The sequence below is a fragment of the Leucoraja erinacea genome, chromosome 37, assembly GCF_028641065.1.
Source record: "Leucoraja erinacea ecotype New England chromosome 37, Leri_hhj_1, whole genome shotgun sequence".
Taxonomy (NCBI): domain Eukaryota; kingdom Metazoa; phylum Chordata; class Chondrichthyes; order Rajiformes; family Rajidae; genus Leucoraja; species Leucoraja erinaceus.
Window position 1 is genome coordinate 6,456,434 of NC_073413.1, and position 12,500 is coordinate 6,468,933.

At 49.3% G+C, this 12,500-nt stretch overlaps 1 protein-coding gene across 2 annotated transcripts in view; it reads right to left on the reverse strand.

The window, feature by feature from the left end:
* Positions 1-987: 987 nt before the first annotated feature.
* LOC129713849 (transcriptional enhancer factor TEF-1-like) overlaps positions 988-12,500 on the reverse strand; it is a 23,905-nt gene continuing 12,392 nt past the window's right edge. The window contains exons 6-11 of one of the 2 annotated variants that reach the window (XM_055663190.1): positions 11,880-11,932; positions 9,082-9,215; positions 7,216-7,389; positions 5,211-5,351; positions 4,096-4,248; positions 988-1,975 (exon numbers count right to left, since the gene is read on the reverse strand). In XM_055663190.1, coding sequence (XP_055519165.1) covers positions 1,862-1,975; positions 4,096-4,248; positions 5,211-5,351; positions 7,216-7,389; positions 9,082-9,215; positions 11,880-11,932 — 769 coding nt within the window. In that variant the 3' untranslated portion in view covers positions 988-1,861. The remainder of the gene's footprint in view (positions 1,976-4,095; positions 4,249-5,210; positions 5,352-7,215; positions 7,390-9,081; positions 9,216-11,879; positions 11,933-12,500) is intronic. The other variant, XM_055663191.1, reaches the window with a different exon arrangement.

The window sequence follows — 12,500 nt, forward strand, 5'->3', positions numbered from 1 at the left end:
GGGAGTGTTTGTGTATGCGTACATGTGTGTGTGTGCGTGCGTACATGTATGTGTGTGCGTGCGTGCGTACATGTATGTGTGCGTGCGTACGTGTGTAGGAGTGTATGTGTGTGCGTACATGTGTGGGAGTGTGCGTACATGTGTGTGTGTGTGTACATGTATGTATGTGTGTGTGTGCGTGCATACATGTGTGTGTATGTGTGTACATGTATGTGTGTGTGTGTGAGTGCCCCCTCCTCCTTATTGCATTGCTGAAGGGTTCTTTACACTTTCTGAAGAACTCAAAAGTAGGGTCCCGACCCGAGCTGTCACTTTTATCCATTTTCTCCAGAGATGCCGCCTGTCCCGCTGAGTTACTCCAGCACTGTGTCCTCATCTGTGGTATTAACCAGCATCTGCAGTTCCTTCCCGCACATCTCAATCTGGTTAGCAAGGGGTTAACGTCTGCAATAGTCAACTGGGAGAGAAAGCAAACAAACGAGCTCCAACGTGGAGACCACGGGGTGTAAAGGATTGCTTACATAAGTACGCGTTTACGTAAGTTGGCCAAATACTCTGCCCCGGTGCGTTCAAAAGACAAAGATCACTCTGCATGTGTCAGGATAATCACCCCGATTTAGTGTAGTTTAGTTTAGAGGCACAGCCCGGAAACAGGCCCTTCGGCCCACCGAGTCCGTGCCGACCCCGCACACCAACACGATCCTACACACACCCGGGACAGTTTACAATTATACCAAGCCAATTAATCTACAGTACAAACTGGAGAGGAAACTGGAGAAAACCCACGCAGGTCATGGGGAGAACATTCACACTCTGTACGGACAGCACCTGTAGTGGGGATTGAACCGGGGTCTCTGACTGGTGCTGTGAGGCAGCGACTCTACCGCTGCCCCACCGCGCCCCCCCCCCACACACACACGTACTGGGGGCAAGGGTCCATTGTGCAGTGCGAGGTGTATCTGGCCACAGATGGGGGCGAGGCAGATGTTGATTGTGGCATCATCGGCAGTCCGTTTATTTATCTTCCCCACACCAGCTTCAGAGTCAAACACACACACTGTCTCCCACACACAAGGTCAATGTCTCCTTAACTCTCCATTATCACGGGCTCAGGCAGCTTCGGTTTCCTGATTTAAACTTCAAGTACTTGACATCATTTCCAATCAGCAATGAGGATAAAGAAAACATTGAGACTATAGACGTTAGAGATACAACACACAAACAGGCCCTTCGGCCCACCAAGTCCGTGCCGACCAGCGATCACCCCCCACACACTAGCACCATCCTAAACACTAGGGGCAATTTATAATTTTTTTTTACCAAAGCCAATTGGCCTACAGACCTGCAGGACTGGAGTGTGGGAGGAAACCGGAGCACCCGGAGAAAACCCACGTGGTCACTGGCGAAAATGATGTACAAACTCTGTACAGACACAGCACCCGTAGTCAGGATCGAACCGGGGTCTCTGGCACCGTGAGGCAACAACTGCGCCACCGTGCCGCCCCGTTTATCAACAACAAAAGCCCCGTAAGCAGATTGACCTTCATACAAAGACACACACGCACACACACACAACACCTGGCCTCTGTGTCAACCATTTAGGTCGTGGCCGTGATTTGGTTAAGCTAAATGTTGCTGTCGTTTTCACAAAGAGCGGTGGAAAGTCTTGGAGAACGACCGTTGTCCTTACACACCCAGGCATGAGGCTTTATTCGTGTTGTGAGAGAAATCGGGCCTCGCCAACGAGACCAGCCCGGGAATTCCAGCTGGAGATACATCAGAAAGGCAAGGCGGTGATATGTTGATCTAAGCCAACCTCTTGGATGTGTATTAGAGTCGTTTAGAGCAAGGCTTTAAGTGTCTAGTCTTTCACCAGTCTGTAGATGTGGTGCTGGGCTCCGTGTTGACTCGTTGAGACCTCAAAGACGTAGGCGACACACAAGAGTAGTTCCTGCGTGTCTCTGTTGGTCACCACCTGGAAAAGAGCAGAGAAAGATAGGGTTGTTATTCAAATCAACACAGGAGGCAGAGAGACAGAGGCAGAGAGCTAGGCCCAGATATACCTAACTTGTCGGATCAATATCTGAGAGGGAGGAAGATTTAGTGGCGGCACGATGATCCAGCGGTAGAGTTGCTGCCTCACGGCGCCAGAGACACGGGTTCCATTCTGACTACGGGTGCTGCCTGTACGCAGTTTGTACGTTCTCCCCGTGACCGCGTGCGTTTCCTCCCACACTCCAAAGTCGTGTAGGTTTGCAGATTAATTGGCTTCGGTAAAATTGCAAATGGTCCCTAGTGTGTGTAGGATAGTGCTAGTTTACGGGGTCGGCACAGACACGGTGGGCCGAAGGGCTGTATCTCCAAACGAAATGAAACTAAACTAAACTAGTGGGTTGGACAGCCTGGATCTGTGCTCCGAGAAGCGTCGGTGGAAACTCCGAGTGGGATTCTGGGCGTGGGTGGAGTAGGCCGAAGGAGGCCTCACAGCAGCCTGGGGCTCAATTGGATCGGGAGCCGCTCCAAGAGGCCGAGCTCGTGGATCGGAGACCACCTGCAGCGCCACAGTGTGGCGGAGGACACAAACAGCTATGCTAGGCCAGGCCGACCCTGCAACATGGCCAGGACAACTCTCTGGCCCAAGTCAAGAACCCTACATTTATAAAACCTTTCAGTCTTGAATCTTGTAAAATGGGTCCAACACATGGCACTGCCTCAGTGTACTATTCCTGCACACTTGTACTTAACTAAGATTGCATTTATGTATAGTGATACGTTTGCAACAGGATGCAATAAGGGATGACTTAAGGCCCTGTCCCACTTTCACAAACTCTCCCGAGTATTCCCCTTGATTCATACTCGGGGAATGACCGTAGGAGGCCGTAGATGTTTCGTAGCGGCTCGTAATGCCAGCCGTAGGAACTCGGGGCATCAGGTAAGTCGGGACGTTTTTTCAACACTTTGAAAAATGTCCACGAGTTAAACAAAAATAGCCCCGAGTACCTACCAACAGCTATTACTGTAATTCTCCGAGTTCGAATCAAGGGGAAAACTCGGGAGAGTTCGTGAGTAACTCGGGAAAGTTGGGCAGGGCCTTTGGACTCCTAGCCTTAGATCACCCAACTTGCATCACATCTCTTGCATTTGACAAAGAACTACATTTTGTTCGCATGCAGCTAAATAAAAGATGACACGTTCAAAAGTTCATAAGTCACAGGAACAGAATTAGGCCATTCAGCCCATCTATTGCACAATTCAATCATGGCTGATCTATCACTCCCTCCTAACCCCATTCTCCTGCCTTCTCCCCATAACCCCCAACACACCCTTACTGGTCAAGAATCTATCTATCTCTGCCTTAGAAATATCCATTGACTTGGCCTCCTCATCCTTCTATAGCAGTTAATTCCACAGATTCACCACCCTCTGACTAAATGTTGTCAAACCTATTAATCAAGAACCTGTCAATCTCCTCTTTAATAATACCCAATGACTTAGTAATTTGATTTCCAGATAATCGCTTCTATTAACTGATAAATTTTTAATAACAAAAATATATATGTCATTGGAGTTTTTTCAATGGAATACTTTGCCACAGACGGCTGTGGAGGCGAAGTCAATGGATATTTTTAAGGAAGAGATAGATAGATTCTTGATTGGTACAGGTGCTGGAGGGTATGGGGAGAAGGCAGGAGAATGGGGTTAGGAGGGAGATATAGATCAGCCATGATTGAATGGCGGAGTAGACTAGATGGTCCAAATGGCCTAATTCTGCTCCAATCACTTACGAACTTACTTAAGAAGTGTGAAGTGTGAACTCTCAAAAGAGAGTTAGACAGAGCCCTTAGGGCTAGCAGAATAAAGGGAATATGGGGAGAAGGCAGGAACTGGGTACTGATTGGGGATGATCAGCCATGATCACATTGAATGGCGGTGCCGGTTCGAAGGGCCGAATGGCCTACTCCTGCACCTATTGTCCATGTGTATATAAGTTTTAGCAGGTGACATTGCAGCAACCACCCGTGCATGGATCATGCATTGCTGACAATGGAACCTTTCCATTTTTAATTCAGTGTCATTCTTTGTCAACGACTGTACCTGCAGAATAGTGAAGTTTTCCAGCACGCTGTTCATCATGTATTTCTCCGGCAGTTGCTTGAGCTTGTGGATAAAGTTGACCAGGTATTCACACATGGGGGAGCTCTGAATGCGGTACGCAAAGCGGCCGTTCTCAAACCGGGCGTACTCTGTCTGCAGAGGGGGGCAAGGGAGAGGCAATCTTCAACACGGTGGAGCAGCAGGAGAGCTGCCGCCTACACAGCGCCAGAGACCCGGTTTCGATCCCGACTACGGGTGCATGCCTGCACGCTCTCCCCGTGACCTGTGTGGGTTTTTACCCCGAGATCGTTGGTTTCCTCCCACACTCCAAAGACGTTTTGGCGTGTAGGATAATCGGCTTGGTGTAAATGTATGTGTGTAGGATAGTGTTAGTGTGCGGGGATCGCTGGTCTAGGCAGACTCGGTGGGCCGAAGGGCCTGTTTCTGCGCAGTATCTTTAAAACTAAAAGCCACTGAACAGCCACATAGCTCAGCGTGCGGACGGCTAAGCCCAAAACCGCACGAACTCTCAGAGAGTTTAGATGTAGATCCATCACACTGATGTTATATACAGGTATAGATAGGTCTTATAGAAAGAAATATTTAAAATTCTTAAGGACAGGCGAGATGCAGGAAAAAACTTCCCAATGTTGGGGGGAGTCCAGAACCAGGGGTCACAGTTTAAGAATAAGGGGTCGGCCATTTGGGACTGAGACGAGGACATACATTTTTCACCCAGAGAGTTGTGAGTCTGTGGAATTCTCTGCCACAGAAGGCAGTGGAGGCCGATTCACTGGATGTTTTCAAGAGATAGATCTTAGGGCTAATGGAATCAAGGGATATGAGGAGAAAGCAGGAACGGGGTACTGATTTTGGACGATCAGCCATGATCATATTGAATGGCGGTGCTGGGCCGAATGGCCTACTCCTGCACTTATTTTCTGTTTCTTCATTGACTCCACCTATACATCACGTTGCCTCATAAGCATGCGCTGTCCTTCCGCTGGCTGGTTTGCACGAAACAAATGCCTTTCACTGTACCTCGGTACAGGTGGCAATGAACTAAACTGGACCATGTTGGACCAGGAGTGGGGGCAAGTAAAATAGGAACTTACTTCAACTTTCTCCACAACTTGTTTCCCAAAGGAGCAGACCTTAGAGGAGCAGGTGATGGTCATGTTTTCAATGCCTTCATACTGGCTGGTCACCCCGTAGAACAAACTCGCTCCATCCCGAATATCAAGACTGAGGTCAGCCTGCAAGACAAAGGAATAAAAATTCTAGTTGGAAGGGCCTTGCACCCAAAACCTCCGCCTGCCAGAGAGGTCTCTCTGTGGAATATAATTCCGAACAGCATCTCAAATCCCACCTAGGTTGTGTACAACCCAGCCTCTACTGTTGGGTGGCCCACACCCATCCTTCTCTTCCAGAACCAGGGGCCACACACGGTCTTAGAATAAAGGGGAGGCCATTTAAGGCTGAGGTGAGAAAAAACTTTTCCACCCAGAGAGTTGTGAATTTGTGGAATTCCCTGCCACAGAGGGCAGTGGAGGCCAAATCACTGGATGGATTTAAGAGCGAGTTACATAGAGCTCTAGGGGCTAGTGGAGTCAAGGGATATGGGGAGAAGGCAGGCAAGGGTTATTGATTGGGGACGATCAGCCATGATCACAATGGCTCGATTGGCCACCTATTTTCTAAGTTTCTATGTTTCCTGTGTAGGAAGGAACTGCAGATGCTTATTATAACCCAGATGTATGAATATTGATTTATTTAACTTCAAGTAAACCTTGCACCCTCCCCCTCTCCGTCCCTCCCCCACAGCTAACAATGGCCTGTTCTCTTTATTATGGTTACTTTATTGCATAGCTTTCATTCATTTGTTCTATATCTCTCTACATCACCATCTATATCTTTCGTTTCCCTCTCCACTGACTCTCAGTCTGAAGAAGGGTCTCAACCCGAAACATCACCTATTCCTTTTCTCCAGAGATGCTGCCTGACCCGCTGAGTAAAGGGGCCTGTCCCACTGTACGAGCTAATTCAAGAGTTCTCCCGAGTTTCCCCTGATTCGAACTCGGAGAATTACGGTAATGGCCGCTCGTAGGTACTCGGGGCTCTCGTGGACATTTTTCAACATGTTGAAAAATCTTCACGAGTCTTCACGAGCTCATCGCGTTTCCCGAGTACCTGCCGTTAGCGTGACGAGCCGCTAAGAGATGTCCCCGCTACGTACATTCAATGTGCTTACCACGAGTTAGATTTTTTTTTAAACTCGGGAGAGCTCTTGAATTATCTCGTACAGTGGAACGGGCCCCATTAGTCCAGCTTTTTGTGTCCCCCTGCTCCTTTCTCTCTCTCTCCCTCCTGTCCTCTCACTCGCTCCCTTCTTTCCAAACCACCTCCAGCCTCCTCTGTTTCCCAGTTTGGGCTTTAGTCTTTCGAGACACGGCATGGAAACAGGCCATTCGGCCCGCCGAGTCCGTGCCGACCATTGATCACCCATACACTAACACTATCCTACACACTAGGGACAATTTATAATTTTACAGAAGCCAATTAACCTGCAAGCCTGCACGTCTTTGGAGTGTGGGAGGAAACCGGAGCTCCCGGAGAAAACCCACAAGGTTCACATGGAGAACGTGCAAACTTCGTACAGTCAGTTTAGAGGCAAATGAGCCAAACATGGGCTGGCGGGACTAGTGTAGAGTGAGCATCTTGGTCAGCATGGGCAAGTTGGGCCTGTTTCCACGCTGTATGGCCCTGTAATTCTACTTTGCGGATAGATGGAACTGCAGATAATGGCTTACACAAATGTCTGAAGAAGGGCCCTAAACTGAAATATCACCTGTCCATTGATAGACAGTAAACGCTGGAGTAACTCAGCGGGACAGGCAGCATCTCTGGAGAGAAGGAATGGGTGACGTTTCTAATCAAGACCCTTTTTCAGACGTCACTGATCTATGTTCTCCAGAGATGTTGCCCGAGTGGCTGAGTTACTCCAGCACTTTGTGTCCTGTTTTGATGTCACGCTATTTTATCCCTCTTATACTGAATGTCTAGGCCGAGCCACAGATTCACACACAGGACAGATAGGCGGGCAGGATCAAGCATACCGACCCAGAACTTGACCAAGAAGAAGGTGTTTGGTGTCCCTTTCTCAAACAGCTCCTTCAAGCCTCCCTTCTTCTCTGGAAATTTATCGTAGATTTGGCGAATGTCGACTGATTCAAGAAGGGTCTCACCGTAAGATGGAGACGACTGGCCGATGTGGACAAAGAGGTGTTTGTTATACTGCAAGAGAAGATCAGAGCAAGATTAGAGCGGCCCGCCGGTAGAGTTGCTGCCTCACAGCGCTGGAGACCCCCGGTTCGATCCTGACCATGGGTGCTGTCTGTACGGAGTTTGTACCTTCCCTCTGTGACCACAAGGGTTTGCTCCGGGTTTCTCCCACACTCCACAAAGACGTGCAGGTTTGTAGTCAGGGAAGAAGGCAGGAACGGGGGTACACAAAAATGCTGGAGAAACTCAGCGGGTGCAGCAGCATCTATGGAGCGAAGGAGAAATAGGCGACGTTTCCGTCCGAAACCCTTCTTCAGACTGGGTACTGATTGGGGATGATCAGCCATGATCACATTGAATGGCGGTGCTGGCTCGAAGGGCCGAATGGCCTACTCCTGCACCTATTGTCTATTAATTGCCTTCTGTAACTTATCCCTAGTGTTGTACAATAGTGTACGGGGTGATCAGAGGTCGGAGCGGACTCAGTGGGGCAAAGAGCCAGATTCCACGCTGTACCTCTAAAAAAAATTGCTAACACCCACCATTACGGGTTTCAAAAATGGGACGTGCTTGTATCTGGGCACCTAAACATGGGGGAAGGGTGGGTAGGGCAAAACCAATCTCAGTAATAGGGGGTTGGGCAAAACCAATTTCAGTAATAGGGGGTTGGGCAAAACCAATTTCAGTACAAGGGGGTAGGGCAAAACCAATCTCAGTAATAGGGGGTAGGGCAAAACCAATTTCAATACAAGGGGGTAGGGCAAAACCAATCTCAGAAATAGGGGGCTTGGGAAAAACAAATTAAGGTAAAAGGGGGTTGGGCAAAACCAATCTCAGTAATAGGGGGTAGGGCAAAACCAATCTCAGTAATAGGGGGTTGGGCAAAACCAATTTCAGTACAAGGGGGTTGGGCAAAACCAATCTCAGTAATAGGGGGTTGGGCAAAACCAATCTCAGTAATAGGGGGTTGGGCAAAACCAATCTCAGTAATAGGGGGTTGGGCAAAACCAATCTCAGTAATAGGGGGTTGGGCAAAACCAATTTCAGTACAAGGGGGTAGGGCAAAACCAATCTCAGTAATAGGGGGTTGGGCAAAACCAATCTCAGTAATAGACTTAGTTTACTGAGTGTGTAGGAAGGAATTGTAGATGCTGGTTTAAACCAAAGATAGATACAAAGTGCTGGAGTAACTCAGCGGGACAGGCAGCATCTCTGGAGGGAAGGAATGGGTGACGTTTCGGGTTGAGACCCTTCTTCAGACTTACAGCGGGCAGTTACGGGAGAGGAGTGTTGGCGGAGTCGCTGGTGGAGGGGGGATGGATTAAGGTAGGGGTCAGCGGCCAAAGTTTCGTAGCCCTGGTCAGCGGACGGGTGGGGAGGCGGCAAAGGTCGGCGGTGTGGCACCAGAGAGGCAGTGAGAGACGGTGATGATGATTCGCGGTTGGGGTTGGCCAGGGTGGAGGGTCTCGACTGGAAACATTACACTGATGTCTATACTTGGTCGATCCCCACATAGCACACTCACAGTGTGTAGGAAGGAACTGCAGATGCTGGTTTAAACCAAAGATAGACACAAAGTGCTGGAGTAACTCAGCGGGTCAGGCAGCGTCTCTGGAGAGAAGGAATGGGTGACGTTTCGGGCCGAAACGTCACCCATTCCTTCTCTCCGGAGACGCAGCCTGACCCGCTGAGTGGCGCACTCACAGTTGCTGGATCCCGCTGGTGTTCTGCAAACGCCGAGAATTCGACCAGGCGGATCTTCGGAGTCCCGATACATCGGCCCTGCCACGGCGGGTGGGAGACGGCTGGCGAGTGGCCGAGGGAGGCCTCCTGGTAACCTGGATGGGAGGACCACAGCTCAACCAATGTACATCCACGCCAACAATGACCACCCTGCTGCAGAGGGTGCACACACAGTGCTGGAGGAACTCAGCGGGTCGGGCAGAGCCGCCACTGGAGAACATAGAGGGGTGACGTTTCGGGTCAAGAACGTCACCTATCCATATCCTCCAGAGATGCTGCCTGACCCGCTGAGTTACTCCAGCCCTTTGCAGCTGTAGAAACATAGAAAATTGGTGTAGGAGGAGGCCATTCGGCCAGCACCGCCATTCATTGTGATCATGGCTGATCGTCCCCAATCAATAACCCTTCTCCCCATATCCCTTGATTCCACTAGCCCCGGAATTAGATGGTCCATCTAACTCCATCCAGTGATTTGGCCTCCACTGCCTTCTGTGGCAGGGAATTCCACAAATTCACAACTCTCTGGGTAAGGAGAGGTCATGCTACGCTCATTGGCATCAAGACAAGTTTTGGACAGTTCATAATCCAGCGGTGACCAGAAAAACGTGACGACTCTTTGGGCAACTTGAGGAGACGACTCACGACCATACAGGTGACACTCCGCGACCATGTGGTGACAGCCTAGTCCCCTGTAGTCACCGAAAAAAAACACCTAAGTGGGACAGTGGCTTAACTCTGTTCAGGAACATGGTGGTGCTAGACTGTACACTGCAGAGCTGTACTGATGTATGGCCGATGATGTCTGAACACCATGTACAGAATTGCCGCACATTTCCAGCTCCAACCTAACCCTGTACACATGGACTGCACACACTGCCAGTGTTTAGTTTAGTTTAGAGATACAGCATGGAAACAAGGCCCTTCGGCCCGTCGGGTCTGTGCCGACCAGCGATCCCCGCACAGTAACACTATCCTACACAAGCTAGGGACAATTTACACATTTATACCAAGCCAATTAACCTACAAACCCGCACGTCTTTGGAGTGTGGGAGGAAACGGGCGCACCTGGAGAAAACCCACGAGGTCACGGGGAGAAGGTACAAGACACAGGACCCGCAGTCAGGATGGAACACGGGTCTCTGGCGCTGTGAGGCAGCAACTCTACTGCTGCGCCACCGTGCCGTAGTAACCAGGGTTATCTGACATCCATTTACATGAGGAATACCCAGCATTCCCAGTGCCAACCTAACCATGTTGACCAAGGATCACTGCAAAATACTGTTGCCAACCTCACGGCACGACAACATCAGCGTCAGTCTAGTTCTGTTCCACGTCAGCACCAACCTACCCCTGCACTATGGACAATAGACAATAGGTGCAGGAGTAGGCCATTTGGCCCTTTGAGCCAGCACCGACATTCAATGTGATCATGGCTGATCATCCCCAATCAGTACCCCGTTCCTGCCTTCTCCCCTGACTCCGCTATCTTTAAGACCCCTATCTAGCTCTCTCTTGAAAGCATCCAGAGAACCCGCCTCCAACGCCCTCTGAGGCAGAGAATTCCACAGACTCACCACTCTCTGTGAGAAAAAGCGTTTCCTCGTCTCCGTTCTAAATGGCTTACTCCTTATTCTTAAACTGTGTGTGTGGCCCCTGGTTCTGGACTCCCCCAACATCGGGAACACGTTTCCTGCCTCTAGCGCGTCCAAGCCCTTAACAATCGTATACGTTTCAATGAGATGCCCTCTCATCCTTCTAAACTCCAGAGTGTACAAGCCCAGCCGCTCCATTCTCTCAGCATATGACAGTCCCGCCATCCCGGGAATTAACCTTGTAAACCTACGCTGCACTCCCTCAATAGTATAGAACCTTTGAGTATAGAAGCTGGGATGTAATGTTAAAATTGTACAAGGCATTGGTGAGACCAAATCTGGAGTATGGTGTACAATTTTGGTCGCCCAATTATAGGAAGGATGTCAACAAAATAGAGAGAGTACAGAGGAGATTTTACTAGAATGTTGCCTGGGTTTCAACAACTAAGTTACAGAGATAGGTTGAATAAGTTAGGTCTTTATTCTCTGGAGCGCAGAAGGTTAAGGGGGGACCTGATAGAGGTCTTTAAAATGATGAGAGGGATAGACAGAGTTGATGTGGACAAGCTTTTCCCTTTGAGAATAGGGAAGATTCAAACAAGAGGACATGACTTCAGAATTAAGGGACAGAAGTTTAGGGGTAATATGAGGGGGAACTTCTTTACTCAGAGAGTGGTAGCGGTGTGGAATGAGCTCCCAGTGGAAGTGGTGGAGGCAGGTTCATTAGTATCATTTAAAAATAAATTGGATAGGCATATGGATGAGAAGGGAATGGAGGGTTATGGTATGAATGCAGGCAGGTGGGACTAAGGGGAAAAAATTTGCTCGGCATGGCCTTGTAGGGCCGAGATGGCCTGTTTCCGTGCTGTAATTGTTATATGGTTATATGGTTAATAGCATGAATGTAACTTCCTGAAATTTTTTCACACACATGCAGATCCAAATGGCCACTGATGCAGTGCCAACTGTGTTCACTGGATCAGCATACAACTCCATGCCACTGGATCCTGACCCAGATCTGTCAAGGACCGTGGGGGGTATCTGTCTGTGCACCAGTCTCCCCACGTTAGACAAAGTCACGCACAGGCGTCCTCCATATAAGGTATAGCACCCACGGCCGAAGGGGGCCTTAGAACAAGTCTCCAGATATATAAAGATCTTGCTTACCTGAGATAGGAGTGTGGTGAAGATTAAAAGATTGTTGAATGAAGGGTTTCATGCTGCAAGGAAAACATATTCATAGAATCACACAGCGTGGAAACAGGCCCTTCAGTCCCAGATATACTATCCTACCTGCCCCATATCGCTCCAAACCTGTCCTATCCATGTACCAGTCTAATTGTTTCTTAAATGATGGGATAGTCCCAGCCTCAACTCCGGCAGATTGTTCCATACACCCACTGTGCGAAAAAGTCCCCCTTCAGATTCCTATTAAAATGTTTCCCCTCAGAGGCGACTTGATGGGCCGAATGGTCTGTGTCCTTGCTGTTTCTCTCTCTGACTGTATAACAATAGGGAACACATCCTAGAAAGACTAGAAAGGACTAGGTGCAGATTGTATCCTAGTGTGGCCAGCCAATTTAAACTGTGTGAAGATAGACACAAAAAGCTGGAGTAACTCAGCGGGACAGGCAGCATCTCTGGAGAGAAGGAATGGGTGACGTTTCGGGGCACCCGAAACGTCACCCATTCCTTCTCTCCGGAGATGCTGCCTGTCCCACTGAGTTACTCCAGCTTTTTGTGCCTATCATCGATTTAAACCGTTCCTCCCTACACTTAGCTGGAGTT